Here is a 22,841-nt window from a genome sequence, read left to right as displayed (position 1 = left end):
TGTCCTCATATAAAAGTCTTTTCATGCAGAATGACAGCAGGAACGCGCACAGTAACACATAAAGCACCAACTGTCATTCTTTCATTGCAGTAGCATGAGGATTAAAGAATACTTATTTAGACACAAAAGTAGTGTAGAGAGCGGAACAAATACACATATCAATTATATAATTTTCATATGTCAATTAAGCTATTAGTTTATAAACTTGGCAGTACACATGCTTATAGAATACATGTTATTTCCATACAGAAATTTACCTAATAAACTCTAATGTTAGGAGGCATCACAGCTCTGGAATAGCTATCGTATTTTATTAAGTAAATAAAAATGAACAAACAAACCAATGAATAAAATATTAAGTTTCACTGCAGACAATGGTGTCACATTGCCTTCTTAATCATTATTACTTTTAGACATACACATACACAAACACACACACACACACGTTTGTATTCTTTGTGGGGACCGTCCAGGCATTCATACGGGGAAAACCACAATGAGAAAAATGACAACCTTAACCCCTACTCAGCCCCAACCTTAACTATAAGTATCCAAACAAAATACAAGACTTTTGGCATTTTTAGTGTTTTGATTGCAGTCACAAATTTTTATAAAATCTAGTTTCCCCTTGTGGGGACCAACGAAATGGTTCCTACAACATCAAAATAATAACAGGTTTTTATCATATTGTGGGAGCATTTGGTCCCCACAATGTAATATATTCATAACCCCCCCCAACCCACACACACACATTACATATGTACATATATAACTGCTTTTCCGTGCCCAGGAGGCCGGAAACCTTACTCAGCAATGTGTCATAACACTCTCTACAGGAGTCCTGTTGTTAGCCGGGTTCCTCACCATGCTGCAACATTTCTTGAAGCAGTATTATTGTTTTCTATCATCACCCAGAACCTTTTTATGTGCAGAGAAGTAATGAGTATCTGTTGCTATCAATGACTCTCGTCACTGAATTTCTAATTTCTTCCAACAAAAATATAGAGAAATCTCTGCGGATAATATTGCACCCCCTCATTTATCTATGCAGATGCATTTCTGGTCACATGTTACATGCTAATTATCCCTCCATTTAAGCAAGAACAGAGGCACTTTTCTTAATAACAAATTATTTCCAAAATTAATGAAAAATGAATGAACTTTGGAGCAGAAGAAGTGCTGAGCATGACGATTCAGCACGAGGATGCAGTCTCGCATGTGTGCGCGATGCTCTTTGCAACCTTGACTGCTGACCTAAGAGCATTTATTATATATGAAGCTGGCTTCTCTATTATTAATTAGGAAGAGGAAAACACTGCTTGATGGCGATTTACTGGAAATATTCCCAGTGTGAGAATGAACTTCAGTCATCAGCCATCATGTGCAACAAGATGCACAAAGCGCAGCCCCCAGTGAGTCCAAAAGCCCCCACCCAGCCACCCTTAAACACTGGTAACTCACATTTATTGCCAGGGCTGCCTGCTGTTTTTCATTACTATAATATAAACTATAAGAAAACATAAAAACCACACACTCCAAATATTAAAATTGCTCTCATATTTCTAAGAAAGAATGGAACTAGAAAAAGCAAACTGAAAGGTTGCCATAGCAGCCTGTTTGCCATTCCGAAGCGGGAGGAAACTTCCAAATGTGTTTTCATTCCGTACTGATACTGTTGATGGTCCTTTTTCAAGGAATTTTAAGACTTTTCAAACTGAACTAATTTGGAATCAGAGTAAAATTTTTCAAACCCTCTAAACAAATATGACAGCATATTTTACAGAAAGCCATTTCATTTCTCTGAATGGCAATAGTGTAACAAATGTGAGTGTAAAACTGTGCTGCTGAAAGATTTGCAAAATGAAAATCATTATAGCAGTAAATTACATATATAAAAAAAAACCTAAATATCTTATGATTCTTCCCCATTCCTCATGGTCTATGATTGTGATACATTATTAGGAGTGATTTAAAGGACAGTAATACTATTGTAGCCATTTAAGTATCATATTTATCAGACAGAACTAAAAAAAAACAACAGTATCAATCAGCATAATAAATTGTGATAAGTGCTTTTAAGCTTCACCTGATGTACACTCTACAAGAGCAACAATATTATCATTCATTTATAAAGTAGGCGTTATTTTTACTCAAAACTTGTACTGTTATATTTCATCGTACTGAATGAAATGGAAAGTGAATAAAAGACAAAATCTGCCATTTTAAGGATGCTTAAAGCAGGCATATCATGGGGGTGTCATAATGTAACTTAATGTGCTTCATAGCCATCTGTCACATGCCATTTGTTTATTGAAAATGATTAAGTGTAACAAAGCTTTTGATTTATTATCAACAAGAATTCACAGCGCTTTATTTTTCTCTGCAGGTTCTGTTTGTGCTTTGGGAGATTAGCTTAATGCCACCTCACTCCTGGTGCAGCAGTCATGATCAAGAGGAGAGATTAGCCAAAATCCTTTAGGTTCAGTATCAGAAAATACATCAGCCTGCTTGAATTTGTTAGAATGTAGAGGGTGGCCTTTATTACAGATCTTATGGATATATGTCCCAGCGATAGCTGATAATTACAGTAGCAAAGCACTGCTACATTACCAGATTCTGATTTCATGAAGGTTACTTTAGATCAGACAGACAGACAGACAGATAGATCACAAGTACCTTTATGAAGTGGCCACAAAAAAAGGTGACTTTTTATTTATTCCCCAACAATTAGACTTACCTGCTTGTTTTCATATTATCTGAATTATTTAGCAACCATGAGTTCTACACATTGACCTCAATGAAACAGTATTAAATATCTTTAATATTTTTGGTCAAACAAATTGTAGCATCTATAATCAAACACGGTGTCTAACAGACATTCACAACAAGCTCATAATAACAGTGTTTTCCCTTCAGGCTCTCCAACTGAATGTCTGAATGGCATAGCTAGCTGGGGTCAGGCGTTACATCCTCTCGTCCGTGACATTCGGTTTACATTAAATGTTTTACAATGAAACGGAAAAAAAGGTTGATGAGGGAAGTGCCTTTCCGTTCAGATGGATGGCAGAAGAGCACCTCTAACAGAACAAAGCCAACTGGTCACAGCACCTTACGCCACCCCCATTCATTTTTAATGCCATATTAGAAGTAAGGAACAGGAAGAGAAGAGGAATGTGATTCCTGGCGGTGACCATTATCTCCGGCTGAGGATCCTGCACTGTATGGGTTTCTATGACGATTACAGAAGCCAGAGATCTGTCTCATTTAAAGCTGACGGCCTTAACCCCCACCCAGTCCTAACCTTAACCATAAGTAACCAAACAAAACTCCAGAATTTTTTAGGTTTTTGATAGCATTGACAGATCTTTGTGGGGACCTGAAAAATGGGAACACTTGGTCCACCAATGTAATATAAACTTAATCCACATGCACAAACACACACACACACACACACACACACACTGTACACACACACTGCTATATACACAGTAAAATTCATTCAAGGGCCCATGCATGAAATCGTGCATTCTGAGAGAGATGTGGCCTAATTCTAAATCAGGATAAATATGCATGACTCTAGCTACGGCAGTAATCACTGTGACTTGACCACCAATCCCAGATCAAGGCATGAGTAGGACTGCAGACACAAATTTAGTTTCACATAACAAGTATAAAATGTTGGGCAGAGGTGTCAAACAGAAAACTAAATGAATCATCTACTAATTTAAAATGAAATGAAGCAGTACTCTGAACATGTACAGACATGGCCGTAAACTGTAAGAGGCTCCATCCACAGAAATAAAAGAGAACATACACACCTTTCACCACTAGGCTCCCAGTACTGCTTGCCACACCAAACTGGTTTCTTGCAACACACGTGTAGATGCCTGCATCTGATTTAGATACATTTGTTATCCGCAGACTTCCACTGTCCATCACAGAAATCCTGAAAAGCAAACAAAACAGAATTATGGCGGAAGTAGTATACAATGTGATATGACGATTGATTAAAATGTGATTAAAATGGTATTCTAAAATATAAGATGACTACAAGTCATATTTACAGAGAAGATGTCTAAATAATTTTTTTGTGTCTGGGTGATATCTAAAATATAACACTGAGATTCCACATGCATAATAAAATTTCAGTAATGCTTCACATTAATTGTATCATCATAATTCATTCTTTATGCATTAATAGAACATTCAGTGCAACTTCATAATGGATTCATAATGCATTTGCAGAATATTCATAAATAGCATATAAGTATACCTTAACAGCTTTAATAAACATTAATAACACACATTATACGATTATACTATTATAATGTTTGTTATTAATTTACATTAAAACTGTTAACATACTTAACATGATTATGAATGTTCTATGAATGCATAATGAAGATGCACTGAATGTTCTATGAATGCATTATAAAGGTATTATGCAGGTACAGTTAATGTAAAGCATAACCAAATGTTCTTGTAGGAAAGGTAATGAGTTGAAATCAAAATCCTGTAGAGAAGTTTATTTTCTGCAAGGCTGACCGAGGGCCATATTTCATTAAATTGCATGACCCTTAACTACATTTGACAGTAGACACCCTGAATTGGCGAAAAAAGTGAACATATAGACATTTGAAAGCCAGGATAGAGATAAGAGAGAACTGAGTCATTAAACAATGATAAAGATTATTCTCCATCCACAAGCCGTCAACAGCAAGAGTTTGTAACATGGTAGAAACATCCAGAAGCCTACTTACTGTAAAGCTCTTTACTTAGAGATGTGTCTCCGACTGTCTAACATAATGAGCACTTACGATTACATTACGATTACTTTATGATTACTTTGCACATTTGTCAAGGACTTCATAAATATATTTTTGTGCATATGTGTGTGTGTATATATATTCATACATACACACACTCAGACATCTATAATTATATGCATATTTTTTACACCATTAGTCTCTGACAAGAAATGAAAATGAAAGCATCCCAATACGAAAAAAGAAAAAATCTTGGCCCCACTTTGTGTGAAAAAAACTTAAAAGTCAAAAGTTACAAATTATATATATATATATACTGTATATATTCAGTAAATGCATTGTGTGTGTGTGTGTGTGTATATATATATATATATATATATATATATATATACACACACACACACACACATTTTCATCTGTAGTTAGCACATTTAATATGAAAAATAAAAAACTAGATATTTAAAATCAACAAATTAATAGCCGAGGAATTTTGGCAAGAAGGTCAAGCATTTTTGCAAACTAGTCACACGCCAATGGAACAAGTATTTCCTATTAGGAGAGATTATTTTTTGAACATGCACTGGATCTCTGGGGATTAGCAGCAAATGGGGCAGCACAATCCTTAATCTAGACCAAGATATGACCTAATTTCCGGCAATTGTGCTGGCATGCCACATGAAAAACTGTATGTATATATATATACCATGAAGTCTGTGTTCTCAGCCAGATCATAGGGTCTGAGTAATGTGCGTATGCTGACAGCAAGACAGGCAAGTGCTGGACATTTTCTGGGCTGGGCTGTCTCTGTTGGTGCCCCTTTTGGGTTCCATACCGTTCTGCAGAGATGATTACTCTGCTGTAAAGACCATATCATGAGCAGGTAATAAATGTAGGACTTTGACTAGGTTACAGTGAAGATATATGGTAATAATTCTGAATTTACTGTAGCTATTGATTAGCATTATCAACATTCAATTCATTTAAAAATATAAAGTAAACTGCAATTATACCAAATCCTTCTAGAAAATAAAAATTCTGAAACCCTACCCTGCCCTAACCATAACCATAAGTAACCTAACAAAATACAAGAGTTTTTGCATTTTTAGTTTTTTAGGACCAGGAAACCGGTCCCCATAAGGGAAAAAAAAACAGATATTTATCACGTTATGGGGACATTGTGTCCCCATAAGGATAGGTAAACCCGCTCACACACACACACACACACACACACACATATATGTGTGTGTGTGTATGTCTACAGGACGATCTCTTAATAGTCTGCAGCTCTCTGCCCCCACAACTGCACAGTCACTGGAATCAGCCCTGAACACCTTCTTCCCCTGGCCTGTGGACAGAACAGTGCAGTGCAATGCAACACATATTAACGATTCACAGGTGGGCCAGGCTACACCACTGCTCTTTCCTGAAGACAGACTCTCTTAAGTTGATGGTCACTGTGTTTGCTCTCTGCAGAAGAGACAATTATTCTCGACAAAAGGGAGTCCTGAAATGCGCTATCATCTTCCTCAAAGTGCTGCAAATGTTCAGGGAGTATGAAGCTCCTGCAAAAAGGAGATCCTGACATGCAGAGGGGCACTCGCGTTTATTCTGCGGAGAGATGAAAGACGTGCACAAAACTGCATGCCAAGGAAAATGCCACTTCCATTCTGAAGTGCAAATTGTGGAAAATTACACGGTCTCAAGTAGAAGTCTCCCTGGTTATATTCTCTGGCTGTTTTTTAAGGAGACACCAGCACTCTGGCTGAGATGTTATCACAGGGGATCATAGAGTGTCCCCTAATGAAAGCTCTGTGCCCAGGCATATGCTATTTGGAGGAAATGGGACTGAGAATGTTAGGGTGGCATTTAGGGAGAAGCTGCTTAAACCAGCCAATAGCATCATCCTTTAGAACATCAGAAGGTCATAAACCAGCCAATAGCATCATCCTTTAGAACATCAGAAGGTCAGGACTGAGAACAACTAGCAAACAACTACAGTTTTCTTGATGTGGTTGAACTTACAGAATTCATTTCCCATCAAAGTGCCAAAAATATAACGACAGAGAAATATTTAATTTCATTTATCCTACATCAAGGACCGACAGAGAACCAGGACACAGGATGCATTAAAATGTAGAAAAGCATCAATAATAATGTCACACATGGTGATTCACATTTGTTTTAACCCATGACCCCCATGTAGGGAGTTCAGTCAGAAAGGAAGACCATGAAAGGCACTAATGGGCAATGTGAGTATGTGAAATTATTAACTTCAAAATCTGGTGTATTTAAATTAGTAAACATTGGGTCACTCTGTCTCTCCTAACAAACATGCAGTCTCTCTCTGGCATCCATCTCAGTATGAGACCTCTGAAAAGACGTTCTGCCTACTTTGCCACAACAGAGTAAATAAAAAGGACTGGAAAAGGAGATAAGAATCTAAAAGTGATACAGCTAATTGTGAATTTGGAAAATGGCCAATCTTTCGCTTTTAGTGATTTCACAAAATAATTAACCTTGGCTCCTGAGTTTCACACACACGTCATCCCTGCAGACTCTCTCATCTACATCACCGTGTGACTTCGTGCCGGACTATAATCGGCGCCTCTCCGCTCATATTAATACTTCAATATATAATCCATTTAACATGCAGAACGACCTTTGGAGCCATATTCAGCCATGTAGCAAACAAGTTTGTGCGAGCAGGGCGGGCAGAAGATTCCTATCCTGCTGTTTTATGGTCTGCTGTCACCATTGCTGAGCTACTTCCAGGTGTCGCGCCGGTTCACTACCTCAACATCACAAAAAAACAGGCAACCCAGCAGAATGTCACACAACGATTCTGAAGGGAAAATAGGCAAAACTGCCCCCCTCTGGCACAATCGAACAAGGTCCACATTAACCGTATACTGCCTTGGATGGTGAAATATTTCTCAGGAACATAAATAAATACAATTATGTAAAGCAAATACACCAGTGGGATTCAGCCTCGAGGAAGAACTGGCCAGGTGTCTATTTACTGGTGCCAAATCTGTAATGATTAATACTGGAATTACGTCATACATATTCAAGCCTTATCCTTCTTTGTCTGAATATGGCAAAAGAGATCCCTGTGACATTTTCATAACTATTCTTTTAGCTCAACGAATAGAACTGCAACTGGAAAATACAAGTACAAATTATTATAGCATATCCCTGCATAGCTTAGATACATACTATTTACAAAACTGACATATTCTGCTCGATGTATGTAAAATGACAAATAGTTTTGGTAAGTTTACTGTATGTCCATTGCATGATATTCCTCTCTTTAAGACATAAGAAGTAGAGAACTGATCCAGAGCCTTTGCCTTAAGCAATGCCATTCCGTTGCATACGTTACTGTATCGACTGTCCTGAAAGAGCTTGATAGCCCATGAGCTTGATAGCCCATAAAAGCCACAAGTGAGAAAATGCTTTTCACCTAAACAGATCGACAGCCACCACATCAGATACTTTGTGGACGCTATCTGGTGCTTTGCGCAGCCCAGTTCCCAGAGAGAAGTGTAATCCTGTAATTCTTCTGATCCCCTAGTAGAACGTCTCTCCTATACACCAATCCTCGAATCTCCTTTGGTGACATGTTCATCATTTGTTGACAGTAAGTAACACTGAATGAGACTAAACTGTACAAATAAACTTCAGCTGGTCAGACAAATGGGCCACTTTATCATCAGGAAGTTAATGAGTTTTTTTTATATTCTGCTCTGACAGAGGAAGGTTTTACTGTAGTTATATGCAAACAGATTTTACCTTATGAGCAGATGTTCATTTAAGATAAATTGAGAAAATTAGAAATATGATGGATAAATAAATAATTACACTGACATTTAAACAACATTTTAACATACAACATGTTGAAAGTTATCTCCTCAAATTGAATATTGGCATCATCCTTCAAAATTAATATTTCATTGCTTAATATATAACTCTACCTATTTTCATATACTGTAGCATGGGCATCAGTAGAAGCCTAGAAAACCTTAGAGAAAAAATATAGATATTTACACAAAACACCAATCAGTACAGGGACTGACCTGCTTATTGGTGCATTCATACACAGGAACATACTAATTAGCTTAGATCTACAGGCAGCCAGGTCTGCTAGACAAAATATCTGACCGTATAGATAAATCTGATTATTGTTACAACAGCAAGATTGAATTTAAGACTGAAATGATCCCTCCTTTGTGCAACATCACTACTGTTTTCACGTCAGTAACATTCCAACGACGTCTCTACTGCAGCATTGTTTAATATCTCCAAAGCAGAATGGAGAACTGGCTCAAAACATATGTTTTGTGATGTGTTTTTCCTGGAGGTTTGAAGAATTACATCACTGCATGTAATTAGGGCACTACAAGTAGAATTAGCCGGAATTTGACTCCCAGCATGCTCAGCGTTTTCACCGAAGACATTAAAGGTTGTGAAGCAGCTATGAATTCTTCCATCTATCTAATCCTGCTCCTTATTCAGTACAGATTCACGGTAATTTGATGTAGTAATATTTCAGAATTCATTCCAACTTAAATTATTCTTCATTCTTTTTGTTGAAATCCATTTCAGGTAATTATCTGATCAGAAGCAGATCACTGTAGATACTTTCTTTAGGTAGAATATATCTGATATTGACATTGATATTAACATATATCATATCAGTTTGAACTGTGATGAATTTCGTGAATTTCATGTGATATAGATCATTTCATTTTGTTTAGATTTATATAGTATATTTATATTTATGGTAAATTTTGCTTCACAGTAGTGGAGGGTCTTATTGGGCTCACAATGCTTTCTGAAAAGATAAATGTAATTTTCAGTTTAGAAGAACATTCATAATAACTGAGCATGAAAATCACAAAAACAGATCACACACTTCCCAGAGCCACAGCGTTCCTGTTATTCCGTTTATTTCGTACATTATTTCCCCGCATTATCTTATAAAAAAGCTACAAAGATCAAAGGAGTAAAACAATAGGCAGCCAGTTTGCTTGGGAGGTGATAACACAGACATACAGTTCCTGAAGAAAAGCTGATGTTTAATGTAAAGCACAGCGTTCCCATTCTGTTATTAAAATAATGATAAAGCAGATGATACACAGTTTTGGCACTCGTGTGGTTTAGCTTAAATACAACAAAGTCATTGATATTTCAAGACATGAATTGAGTTTTTAATGGGCATTAGAGTCAATAATGATAAACATTTTAAATTAATATGAATTCAGAGGAACAACGGCAGCTGTGTTAATCTTATTAATTTTAGTATTTTTATTCATTTACATTATTGCACATCCAGAATACTAAACAGGCTGTGTGATGCTAATAGGCTCAAATGGTAAAGAACTGCGTAAAGCGTAAAAAGTTCCATCCCTGAAATCCCTTTATTTGTCCTGTACAGTCTACTATTCCATAAAGCACTGCGTTAAGTAACGACACTCATGCATGTGCGGATGTAAGAGTAAAAGTAGCATTCATGGTAAAGTCAAAAATTCTCAACTGATTTCGCTCAGCTATGATTAACAGTCCAGCAGACACCCCTAAGATGGTCAAATTATCACTCCTTTAGGGTTTGTCTCTTTCGCAGTTTTCACACTGAGGACATGCCTTCTCTGTAAAAAGAGGAAATTATTGCATGTTCTACTCCAGCGCTGAACACAGCTCCCTCTCCTGTTTCATACACTCCCTCCTGCCCCCCAAAAGTGATTTTTTTAACATGATGATTTTTCTGCATCCTCACTAGGTGTGACGACTCTTGTTTAACCGTGCCGACACGATACGTTTTTGCTATGCGGATATGGCAAAGAAAGCTTTTCGCTGTAGTGACAAAGTGAGAAAAAGTCGCGGTTTACAGACGGGCTGTGACTTCCAGCGGCTGGGGAGCCCCACCCAGCCCACACAGGAAACGCAGACATGCCCCCCCTCGTCGCGTCGATGTGCCCAACTTGCTTTCTCAGCTGCTGCATTCCAGCTGATGCCATCTAAACTGCGTCCCTGCAGGGTTGTCTGAGTGAGATAAGACATCCCCACTCCCGGCTTCCTGCCGAAAAGGCTGCGGCTATTAAGATGGATTACCTGACTAGTGACACCAACTCTCCTCCCCCCCCAAAGGGCCCCCATAGAGCACTAATGCAATTAATGCAATTAATCTTGAGCAATACGACTGTGGAGGTGCAACTTTGATTATTCACTGGCATTGGGAGGGAAAAAAAATGCACCTGTGCACTTTTCCACAATATAATGATGTCATTTGTGTTTTCTCTCTGCCAACTGCAATAATACCCACAGCTATTAGCAATGGTACAGTAATTTCCCCCACCAATTAACAGCTAAAACATCTCCCATCGCAGCTCAGTAGAGCGGCAGACTGACACGGCAGGTTGTTAAGGCAGTCTGCAGGCCAGACCCCTGTCGCCAGACCCCTTTTTTTGTCAGACCAGACTGCTAACAGAATGTCACAATATAAGGAGACAATTTTTAACATTAAATGCATTTAAATAAGTATAATAAATATTTTTAAAAATGATAAATCCTGTTTTTTAGGGCAAAGTGAAAAGTGAGAAATATTTAATTGCAGCTCTATTAACTAACCCTGTTACTGGCTTTCGTGACACAATGTCAACACTACATTATGAAAAGGAGATAATAATATTAAAAAAATATTAAAATGAAGCATTCATAGGGATGACACAGGACTCCTCCTCAGACTATGGGCCTTCCTTAACTTGACCAGCCTTGACACGACCATCAGCATATAGTCCATCCTGCTGTGCGTCTTTCGAAATGACGCGCATAAATGTGTAATGAAAAACGTAGCCGAATAGCATCCATAGAAACTTCACCTGCTACATAATCGCATAAATGCGGACGTGCAGACGTCCCACATCTCCCGGAAGTTCCAGGCGTCTCCCGCGAATTGGCAGCAGGTCCCTGACACCCACCAATGACATGCGACCCCCCGGAAATCCGCTCATCCGCAGCTTAGCAGTGGTTAACTTATTCGGCAAGAAGTTTTACTTCCGCAGCTCGCCCCCATCTGCTTGGCAGCAACCCCCCCAATCAACAAATCTCGCCGCCACCTGTACTCATTGGTGAATTTTATTGCCGGCTCCCAACCACTCCAAACACCCAGCCACCACTAGGCTTGAGCGGCATCTAATTTATAGTAACATCATACCACCCAGATATTAAATCGGAGTATGAGGCATTTTCTGTTAAAATTTGCAGAGAGGTATACAGCATTTTTTTCATTACTGGCCAAGCCTAGCCACCCCCCCCCCCCCCATATTCAGCACCTCCACATTACCCCCTCCCCCACATTTAGCACCCCACACACACATTCAGCCCAGCCCCCAGACATTTTAAATGGCAGTGAAGGGGCCCTTTGCTTAAGAGGTCAGAGGCCCCTGGTGTCCATAACCTGGAAGGATCTACATTATTTGGGGCATCAAGGCTGGACTGAACTGAACTACAAGTAAAGCTGTTACTCTGCCATCAAACTTCTCAGTTATTATGCAGAATTTAATGTGTCAGTTTGTAAATATCAACAAAAGCACAGAACTACATGAGTAGGGGGCAGGTTGTGTAATTATGTTTGATTAATGTAGTGATATTTTCTGTGGTGAACTGCAGCCATCACAGGAAATCTGGGCTGTCAGACCAGTTACTTCAGCTCCAGTTCAGGGTCTCGGAAATCCAAAAATGTAAATAAACAAGCAAATAATGTCTCCAACGTAATTTCAACAGGAATCCTCTGAATGCCCATGTTTTTACATATAGCAAAAATATCATTTCTGTTTTTCTCATACGATGTACTGTGAATGAACACGAATTCACTTTAGTTATAGAAAATTAATAGCTGTCTTAAATGCCATATTCTGCTAATTATATAAAACAAATATATAAAAAAGTCTCAGAGTCATTACTATACCCTGAGGACAAGGCTCTTCTCCAGAAAGACCATCTGAAGGGTACCAGCAGCACAACCTCTATGCAAATCGCCTCAGATCTTGCCAAAAATTCAGAGTCTGTTCGTGGAAAAACATTGCCCAGTTCTCAGAATCACACAGCACTGCTGTCACAAGCGCTCGCAGGCTGCAGAAGACGGTGAGTGACCTATCCCTGGGTCAGTGACACCCGGCATCAGAATCGACCCTGCCGGTCTTCGCCAACAGGCCTGTCTGCTCAAGGGGAAGGTCTGTCCACTTCTTACACTTTCTCTCTCAAAAGTAAAATAGTATAAACATATGGTTCCAGGCAGGGTACAAGACAGCAGACTCAGGACCCCCAGAGAGGCTGCAAAGTGCTTGATTAACACCCAGACTGTGCCCGGGGGGGCGCTGATTCTTACACCAAGGAGCACGGGAGGGGCTCATTTCCACCCTGTCCACCCACGGGCTCTCGCGCACAGCCTGATACGGGCTGCCGACATCAGCAGCTGCCCGCACTGAGAAGGCCGAGAGTAAATGTAGAAAATAAGTAAGAATATCAGGCCAAAAGAAAAAAAAACAACTCATTGTCATTGAACCTTTTGATAAATGTGGACAGAAAAGGCGTTCCTGTCTAGGAGGAGAAACAGTGTGACACAGATATACTGTCTGGCGCAGGATCTCGACACAAAAACATTATCATAATTCTTGAAGTGAAGAGTGCCGCTACTTCCCTTCTATCACCCTTCTGATGAAGAGCGGCCCCTTGAGCTCGCAAAGTAATCCAGCCACGAGAGCAACGAGACAATAAATATCATATCCAGCGTAAACTGATTTATTTGGCTCAAGACGGTGTACCTTTTGCTCTCGCGGAGAGCCTCGTTCCCTTTCCGCCATGATATCATTCCCCGGGGAGACATCTTTGGCCTGCACTCGATCAACACGTCCCCAGTCTCCCTCACCAGGGTGTGCGTCTTAAGTAGGTTTTGCGAAAAATCTGGGGCGACAGCTGAGGAGAAAACAGGTAAATTAAACACATGAGGGAACCTTGCTGCCAGTCTCACCGTACTCAGTCCAGACACGTCTCCTCCGAACCGAACACAGAGCAGAGAAGCCAGATCCAACCCACAGGACAATAAGCTTCTCAATCTTTCAATTGTGGTATCAGCTGAGCAGCTTGTCAAATGAGTTACGACGAAACGCATCTGCGAACGGAGGTGCTGTGCCGTGAAATTCCCGAAGGGTTTATGCAGCTCACAGACGCTGATGCCCGTGATGAATGTCGCCTTGCTCAGCAGCGGTAACTTTACAAAGAGATGTAAAACAGCAGAACTGTGGAGAACACATCTCTAATTAAAAGCAATTCGTTTTATCGGAGGAAAACATTTAAAAAGAGAAGGTGTCATGCCCCTTCCTGCCCAAATTAGCTTTACCGGGGGCCTCATTTACCTTTGTTTTTAATGAGCGGCTAAAGCGCTAGCAGTGCTCAAAAAGTAGGGCTGCGCGACATCGCCGCGTATTAACGCCAATCGACACGCGTTTGGAGGAGTAGGTGGATAACTCTCCAGTCCTGGAAAAAGCCAGTGAAAGGGAATAGGCTGAAGGAAAAGCATACTGGCGACTGCAGTGGAGGAATTGCTGGTATTAATGGTGAGGGAGCATCACCAGGTGCGGGGCAGGGGGGGGGGTTCTTTATTATGAGCCCAGTAATTATGGGGGTGGCGGACGGTGCTCCCTTCAGCGCAGGCCTGTGAGCGCGGTGCCCAGTGCCCGGTGCCCGGTGCCCTTACCGATCACCCGCAGCTCCGCGTTGCTGTAGACCTCCCCGTGCTTGTTGCTGGCTACGCACTGATACATCCCAGCATCGGTCTGCATCAGTCTGCTGATTGATAGACCTCCGTTTATGACTTGAATTCTCTCCTTTAAAAGAGATACATCACATTTTGTGTGAATACACTACATCCAAGTCATTTAGTGTATTTTTCTACATTCGATGTTTGTCTTCTATACAGTGAACCAGGGCTGGTCAAGCAGCCGCCTTCTGAGGGAGCAGTTAGGACTGCTACTGACGTGTACAGTAGTATTACGCTTCATTTTTGAGGTAAAACAGCCCTTCAGCTCGTCCATTAAACTTGAATATTGAATATTTTCATGGTTAATAAAGTGAAGAAAAAAAAAAATCCCAAAAACCAAAAATTAAAAACAAGGGGCATATTATTTTGCATGTAGCAAAACTTCAATAAACTTACAATCAAACACATACATTCTACTAGTATTTAATATTCCGACTAAATTTCATTATGAATCCCTATATGTTAATATGATTTATAGCTTGCAGTTACACCATCCCACGTAATGATTTCTTATTCATCTTAATGTAAATCTCCAAAGCACACTGGTTTAACATGTCTGATAGTACGTGCAGTAGGTGTGTTGAACAGAAGCTATTTAAGTTTCCAGTGAACACTGCAAAGAAGTATGACATTAAGGAGCCAAAGACAGTTACAGTATTGAGATCCAACACTGAACCATCAAGGAAGATGGCTGGCAGGAAATGATGGCGATTAGTCTCCTGTGTGATGATGGCACATAAATAAAGCCGTAGCCCACACAAGTTCTTTAAATGAGAGTGGGCAAGGTACATACTAAAGAAAAGAGGTTTCACCTGTGGCAGACTAACAGATCAATTAAGTACAAACACATTTTTACTGGAGCAGACACTTACTGAGGTACATGTGTGAATAAGGCTCTATTCGCAGGCTGCTCAGTACAATCTCTTGACACACAGATTAGATCTTTTACCACATGCACAAGTAATTCTTAATTTCTTGATTTCATTCAGCTTCCAAAGTCGTCTCCGCCGGGCGCCGGCAAGTAAAACAGATCAACATGACCTACATTACATTCTACAGAGTACAGAGATTGGTAATTCAGGTCCAAGGACCAAGATTTTGTTTCAACCTACCAGTTGAGTACTCTGTGACTGTGACTCTTTATACTCAACTGGTTGGTTGAAACAAAATCCCGGTCTGGATTTTTACTCTCTGGACCTGAATTACCCAACTCTGACAGAGTACTCCTGGGTCACGTTGTCTTTCATTTTGTTTGATAACTAAGCCAAACATCTACACTACTCATCCATTTTATCTAAATAGCTACAGGAGGAAACAAATCACATCTGCTTTGATACATTCATAGAAGTTCTATCTGTATTTAATAGAATTTACCAGTTACATAATTTCACAAAACTTCCCAAAACTTTCTAAATGATAAACATTAAAAACATGTGATGACTAGCTCTAAATGTTTCTATCCTTCAGTAAAAGGGTAACTTTTAACTCCATATTTGTAGTCGATTTCATAGAGGATTCCCTTTCAGCTCGCGTTTGATCTTCCCTGTTCTCTGGCGCTTACTCTTAATGTCATTAGAATGCAGTTCCTGAGGGCCTTTGAATGGGGATGTCTCTACTCAAAAAGGATTAAGGTACTGTCACATGAAAAGCGAGGCTGTCCTCGCAGAAACATCACTCGCTAATCCTGTGTTTGAACAGGCCCTGTCTGGGCGGCAGGGCGTGCGAGGACGTGGACACACAGGGCGAATACGCCTCCTGGCAGAGGAGACAAACGGTGCCGCGTATCAGTCCTCGCGCGGGCACTCTTGGGTTTGCGGCCGCCATTAATTAGGCATGACGTTCGCCTGAAATCAGCGCTTTTTCATGGGGACCGGTGGGAACCATCTGCATGCCTTATGCTGAATGGGAATGATTGGCAATGTCAGTTCTGGTGCTATCAGGTCAACTCAGCTGATAGAACAAAAGCTAAGCTAAACGCACCAAGCTGCCTGCAGCTGAGACTGCTGCTCTGCAGGGACGCCAGAGCTAATTGCTCCGTAGAATTTCGAATTCTTTTTTTAACAGCCTAAAATAATTGCCATATGAGCATTAAGCCATTTATATTATCATATATGCAGTCAAACTGTTTAACAATTCTAAATGCATCTTTCCAAGCCATGTCTAGGAAGTTTTCGTTCGAGATATCGCATCTAAAGCAGGTAGCTATAATTAACTCCTACTTTTTTTGTACATGAAATGTTTCACACGAGTACATTTTATGGTTTACATATATTATTTTCTTTAAATGGGATATACTTTAACCAGAAATACCTATAAAACTGTTGCGTAATGTACAATGTGTTACACAAGACAAAAATAAAGGTAGAATATCGCTGTAATACTGTAATAGCTCCAACAAATGAAGGCTACCGAAAGCGGCAGTCGCTCTTACACTGCTGACGTACATGCAAAGCAGAAAGACCCCGTTTGATACATTGTTACAAGTAACGACAAAGGCTGATGTAGTGGAGGCTTTCCTGCACTACATCAGTGACCTTTTGTTATCAAACATATTAAAAGGCACAGCAGTTGATGTTGACATTTCCAAAAGCATAACGCCACTGCTGATTAATTCATCAAAAGACAAAATGCAAAGATCCCAAGCAAACCTCTTCCACAGCTGAACATTTACACAAATGTAATTCCAGATCAGTGGCTGTAGTACAAGTCCTTAAATCTCCTGTGTGGTTCAGGGGCTCATTAGATGTTGTGGTATCCGTCCATCTTTGATGACTGACTTGTGGCATTTGTCTAGAGAGAAATCAGCCCTTTACAGCAGTAGCCTAGAAAAAGATTCTCTCTTTTTAGTCAGTTAGCTTTTGCATAAGAGTTTGTGGGTAGCAGATGGTTTACGGTTTATCAAAGAGAACACATTAGTTAATTTTTTTCTCGTATCACCACACAAAGACCTGACAGATTGTTATTTATCATCTGTAAAACCATTTCTAATCTCCTTTTATGAGCTAAAATAAAGCCTGTTGTTTAGTGGGCTGCCAGAAATCAAAATTTTCATTTATTCCACATGTATAATGTTTGTGCATTGATTGATACCCCCTGGTTTGTTTGTGACCATTGTGTATAATGAAGAAAATTAACATAAAAGTCTGTTTATTTATTACATCCAAGCTGTGGCTGGAACACAGTATCAATCTCCCGCAAAATCTCTGACCTCATTGTACTAACATACTCCGGGTGAAAGTTCTAAGCTATGACTTTTTCAGAATAACATGAATACTCCTTTCTAAATTCAGCACGACCATTAAAAATCAATTGATTTTGCTCGGAAAAATAAAAAAGTGACACATATTTATAGACAAACAATTGGTCTCTGTGGTGTGTCACGGAAAAATCGGAAAAGGGCCGAGATGCAGCGTGTCGCAAATGCAACGTGCATTTCATAAGCCCTCTCGATTTTCTCCCCTTAAGGGAACGCAGGATTAATGGCAGTCGGAGAGGAGAGATTTAACAGAAGATTACTCTGGCTGTTACATCATCGTGTTTTAAGACTACCATAAAATTGTTTGCTTGTTTGCAATTTGGTTTTTAAAACTATTAGAATCAGAAGCACCAGATAGATGTTTTAGGCGATTCTAAATCCTAAGTGCTGTGTAGGGAAAGTGAACAAAGTGGAGCCTTTTTTCTGGAAACAAAGGTGCACTAAATACTGTTATCTGTCTCTAGAGTAATGAACATAATGGAAAAATGGTTGAAAAGGACCTGCGAGCCATATAGTTTTGTCTTCATATAATGACAATCTATCTAAAAAAGGTACATTCATTTTATTGCCTGAGCTAATAAAGACCATCAGTAAAACATTCCTTGATCTCCTGTAATGTGGCCCCTTCATAGCAGCCGACACATTTCTCTGAAATCACTATAATCACATTTGCATTTACTTTCTATAGCGGCTCTTTTGTCTAAAGCGATGTAGAACTGAGGCGAATAGCACAAAGCTAACATTCTTCTTGTAATCATTCTCTAGGTGAAGCGTTAGACATGTAGCTGAATGTATAACTGAACTGGCACTCTCTGTCTTAACAGGGCGTTATTGAATTCAAACAATAACACTTTTTATTACTATTATTATGTCCCAGTTCGTCCAGAGTGGGAATCCATATTTGTTACATAAAAGAGAGATCTTTCTAAGCACAGCCCCAAGGTATTGCAAACATACAAATTGTTTAACATTTTTAATTTGGGTATTGAGATTTTCATGCCCTAAGATGTGCGTCGCATAGTTTTTTTTAATATCTGAGAAGCATAAGAATTTTACACATAGGAATAATTGTATCTATGACTGTTTGGGGCTTAGGTGCAGTTACCAGTGTTTAGGCATTTTCAGAAGTTTAAATTCAGAATAGCTTACAATGCACATTAGCTAACATTTGCATAACAATTGCAGAGATATATATGTTATGTAGCTGGCAATCTAGCAAAATTGCAAAATATTTTTCAATTCAGCTGACTTAAAAAGATGATGGAAACAATGTTTCATAATACAGATGCTCGTTATCATTGTAATGACCAGCATTTAACAGTGACGTCCACAAATCTGCCATTGTTTATTGCACCGTTTTTACTAGAGATCCTATGTTATTGAACTCTGGGAACGTGCTGTGAAGTTCAGCTTCTAAAGGGATGAAAGCACATAGATTCAAATTCTCCTCCTACAGAAGAAAGCAATATATTTGAGATATATACTGAGGATTTTCTTCAGTGATGGTGGAACTCAAAATTTCCAGTGGATAAAAATGGTTCAAAGACCAAGCCAAATTACATGCAGCGAGCACTTAAAACCTTCTGGCACAATTACACAATTAGCTGTTTATCTACAACAGCTGCATGCTGAGAAACCCTTCAGTTCACAGCGTGGTATTTTCCACAGTGGGACTGCTGACCTCCAGGGTCTCCAGAGGTTCTCCATTCTTCAGCCAGCGGTAGGAGGGCTTGGGCTTCCCGCTGGCCTTGCACTCCCACAGCAGGCTGTCATCAATGGACTTCTGCACATCTTCGGGTCTTTCTGACAGGTGTGGAGGAGCTGCAATGAAACAACAAACAGATGAAATGGCTACAATAGGAAACACAATGTTCCCAGCAAAAGAGAATTTGATGACAATGGAACCGATTTTATTAAACTGGAGGAACACAGGCCCGTTACAACGGCCCTCAAAAATACGGCACTTGAAATATCAAGCACTTTTTCTTTCTACTCCAGCACATAATGTATGGTTTCAATGCATAATCCTGTGTCACTACAATGAGAGATTCCAAGTATTGGAGAAGGACTCTTTTCTGCCCAATGTGGGACAAATCGTAACGACCACGGTCCCCGATTCCATTATTTAACATTATTTACTGGCACTAGGGACTTTGAGAGAGGAGTAAATAATATAAAATAGTTTAATGTACAGAATGAGGTATCCCTGACAGATGATAGACTGACTCATAGATTGTAAGAGGGTGAGCCAATTGAACAGAATGTGGTTAAGGAGGGAGAAAATCAACATACAGTATAGATCATAGGAATAAGTGCTGCTCAGACTGAATAGGAATAAGGTGGATTCCACGCACCTCATACTGGAAACATTACTAGCCTTGTTAACTGAACTGTTTTTTCTGGTCCCTAGTTTCCTACATTTTTTTTACAACTCAGTTTTTTCCCCCCAGTTTCAACTGTAAAATGGAGAGTTTTAAATCCTTTTGGAGTTTATCGCAAGGTGATTAATTACCTTGTCTTCAGGGCTACAATATGTGAAATAGAAGAATCAGGGAAGGGGGGGCATATATATGGTGAGAGGTGTTTGTCTATGAGCTATGAAACATGCTTATAAGGACGTTGCAAAACGACCTGAATAGCAAATTTTAGTTTTTGTTATCAAAAATAAAACACAACTTCGATTAAATCATTTTAAATAATTGACTAATAGACAGACTGTAATGGAATTTCATAAAACCTGTTATTTAGCTGTTGTTGGGTGACAGATGGATCAGGTGATCAACAGAACTAGATTTTTATTGACAGATGAAGCAAAATGATTCTGAAAATAAACACCAGAAAAAAAATTAGGTCACCTATGAGGAGGAAGAACACAAAATCTTTTCCTGACATATTTTCTGTCACAGAGCGATAGTGCTTTTTATGAAACTGTCCAAAATCCTAAACCTCTTCAATAAATGCTACAATCTGTAACACTGAAAGGAAGAATAGAGGAACGAACAATGGGTTAATGACAAGAAATATGCCTGCGATATCCCAACTTACCACTGTATTGACAAAACACTGGTTTCAAGAAAAAAACATCCTTTCTTGATAATACATTGTAATAATTATAGTACTGTATGTGAATAGAAATAATTCTGCCATGTGGCAGCCTCTCTACTAAAACTACTTACTGTACATCTTGTCTAAGTTCCCAGTCTGTGTGACTCTTTCATGCCGGATGAAAATAACATTGTAATTGACAAGCCTTCATATGGAAAGATGTATTTCTGTGCTAAGAAACTGATTACCAATTGCAGAAGACACAAGTGCACTTTATTTCATCTTTGATGACTCCTCCGTTTGAGGAAATCTGTCATATCTAGCTTGCTCTGCTGGAATATTCATGCTCTCCAAATCTACTTACCGTAGAAAGTCAGCTTTCCTTTCACAGTGTTCCTGCCCCTGGAGTTCTCTGCCAGGCATTCGTACGCGCCGGCGTCCTCCTGCTGGAAGTAGGGGATTTCCAGGGCACCGCTGGCCCTGTTCAGGTCCACCTTCCGTGAAAAGGGGACTCCGTCCACCCTTCTCCAGCTGATGCTGGGCACTGGGCTAATTAAATTAAATTATACACACAGAGGAGATGCATGTGAGACTTATTTGTTACGCTAATTAATATTATTTATTAGATGTGGTGTGAAATACACCATTACAAATGCACCTACTGCTGTGCACATGGCACTGATAAAAACGTACCACGATCCATCCATCTACTAACCACTTATCCTGGTCAGGGGAGCGGGGGGGGGGGGGCAGGGGGGAGCAGGGGGCCTGGTGCCTTATCCCAGGCAGCACAAGGCACAAGATAGGGGTGCGAGTCCATCTCAGGGCACACACACACACACGAACACACACACACGCACGCACACACACACACACACATTCACACTCACACACACACACACTCACATACGCAGGCACACACTTATACACACTCACACACACACGCACGCACACTTACATACACACTCACACACTCAAGCACACACATATACACACTCACACATACACACATGCACACACACTTATATACACACTCACCCATGTATGCGCACACACACATATACACACTCACACGCACGCAGAGTTAGATAAACATATCTTTATGGGGACCGCTCATTCATTTCTATGGGAAAAATGCTAACGCTAACTATGACAACCTTAATCCCTACCCAGTCCTAACTATAACCATAAGTAACCAAGCAAAATACAGAAGTGTTTTGGCGTTTTCATTGCAGTGACAAATTTTTATTAAATTGAGTTTAAATTGACCAGGAAACTGGTACCCATAAGGGAAAAAAATGGGTATTCATCATGTTGTGGGGACATTACGTCCCCATAAGGTAAGGCATACCTGCTCGCACACACACACACACACACACACATACACAATCATACGCTATTGAATATTTAGCTCAGCTCCATATCTTTGGATTGGAGGAAGGAGGAACATGCAAACCAACTTCACACACTGGGGGGTGATACTGGAGCCCCCATCTCCTGAGGTGTGATGAAGTAGCGTTACTGTTGCTGTTTTTCTGTTGGTATCGATACCACCCCAAATCACACAATGCACATATCTATCCCTCCATTGGAAATAATCGCTTATCCTCTCAGGTTCATGCTTTTCCGGAAGTGTTCCTGGGAGGAATGGGGCATATGGAGAGGCCCATCTGAGACTGGGAGCGGAGGACCGAGCAGCACAGAACAGACCGGCTGCACGAAACTTACTTTCCCAGTGCAAAACACTCCAGTTTCACAGTTGATCCTTTGGCCACGGGGACAATCTCCGGAAACTGGACTTCAATCTTGGGCTCATATTCCCCCATCACGCCTGAGGGGTAGAAAATTCCGGCACTCGAATGACACACCAAGTGCATGTCTGACCACAAGTCCCTGCTCTGGGCTAAAGGTTCCTTCTGGATCCTTTGTTCATCTTGCCCGTTGTCTTTATGTGTCT

General features: G+C 40.0%; 1 protein-coding gene across 2 annotated transcripts in view; it reads right to left on the bottom strand.

Moving 5' to 3' along the window:
• The window catches only part of LOC111834582 (contactin-4-like), a 141,927-nt gene that overhangs the window by 16,091 nt on the left and 102,995 nt on the right, over positions 1-22,841 (bottom strand). For both annotated transcript variants that reach the window (XM_023794052.2, XM_023794053.2), the window contains exons 7-12: positions 22,613-22,715; positions 21,249-21,433; positions 19,521-19,660; positions 14,521-14,650; positions 13,589-13,739; positions 3,819-3,946 (exon numbers count right to left, since the gene is read on the bottom strand). In XM_023794052.2, coding sequence (XP_023649820.1) covers positions 3,819-3,946; positions 13,589-13,739; positions 14,521-14,650; positions 19,521-19,660; positions 21,249-21,433; positions 22,613-22,715 — 837 coding nt within the window. The remainder of the gene's footprint in view (positions 1-3,818; positions 3,947-13,588; positions 13,740-14,520; positions 14,651-19,520; positions 19,661-21,248; positions 21,434-22,612; positions 22,716-22,841) is intronic.

This window comes from Paramormyrops kingsleyae, chromosome 8, assembly GCF_048594095.1.
Source record: "Paramormyrops kingsleyae isolate MSU_618 chromosome 8, PKINGS_0.4, whole genome shotgun sequence".
Classification (NCBI taxonomy): Eukaryota; Metazoa; Chordata; class Actinopteri; order Osteoglossiformes; family Mormyridae; genus Paramormyrops; species Paramormyrops kingsleyae.
This window is presented reverse-complemented; position numbering and strand designations above follow the sequence as displayed.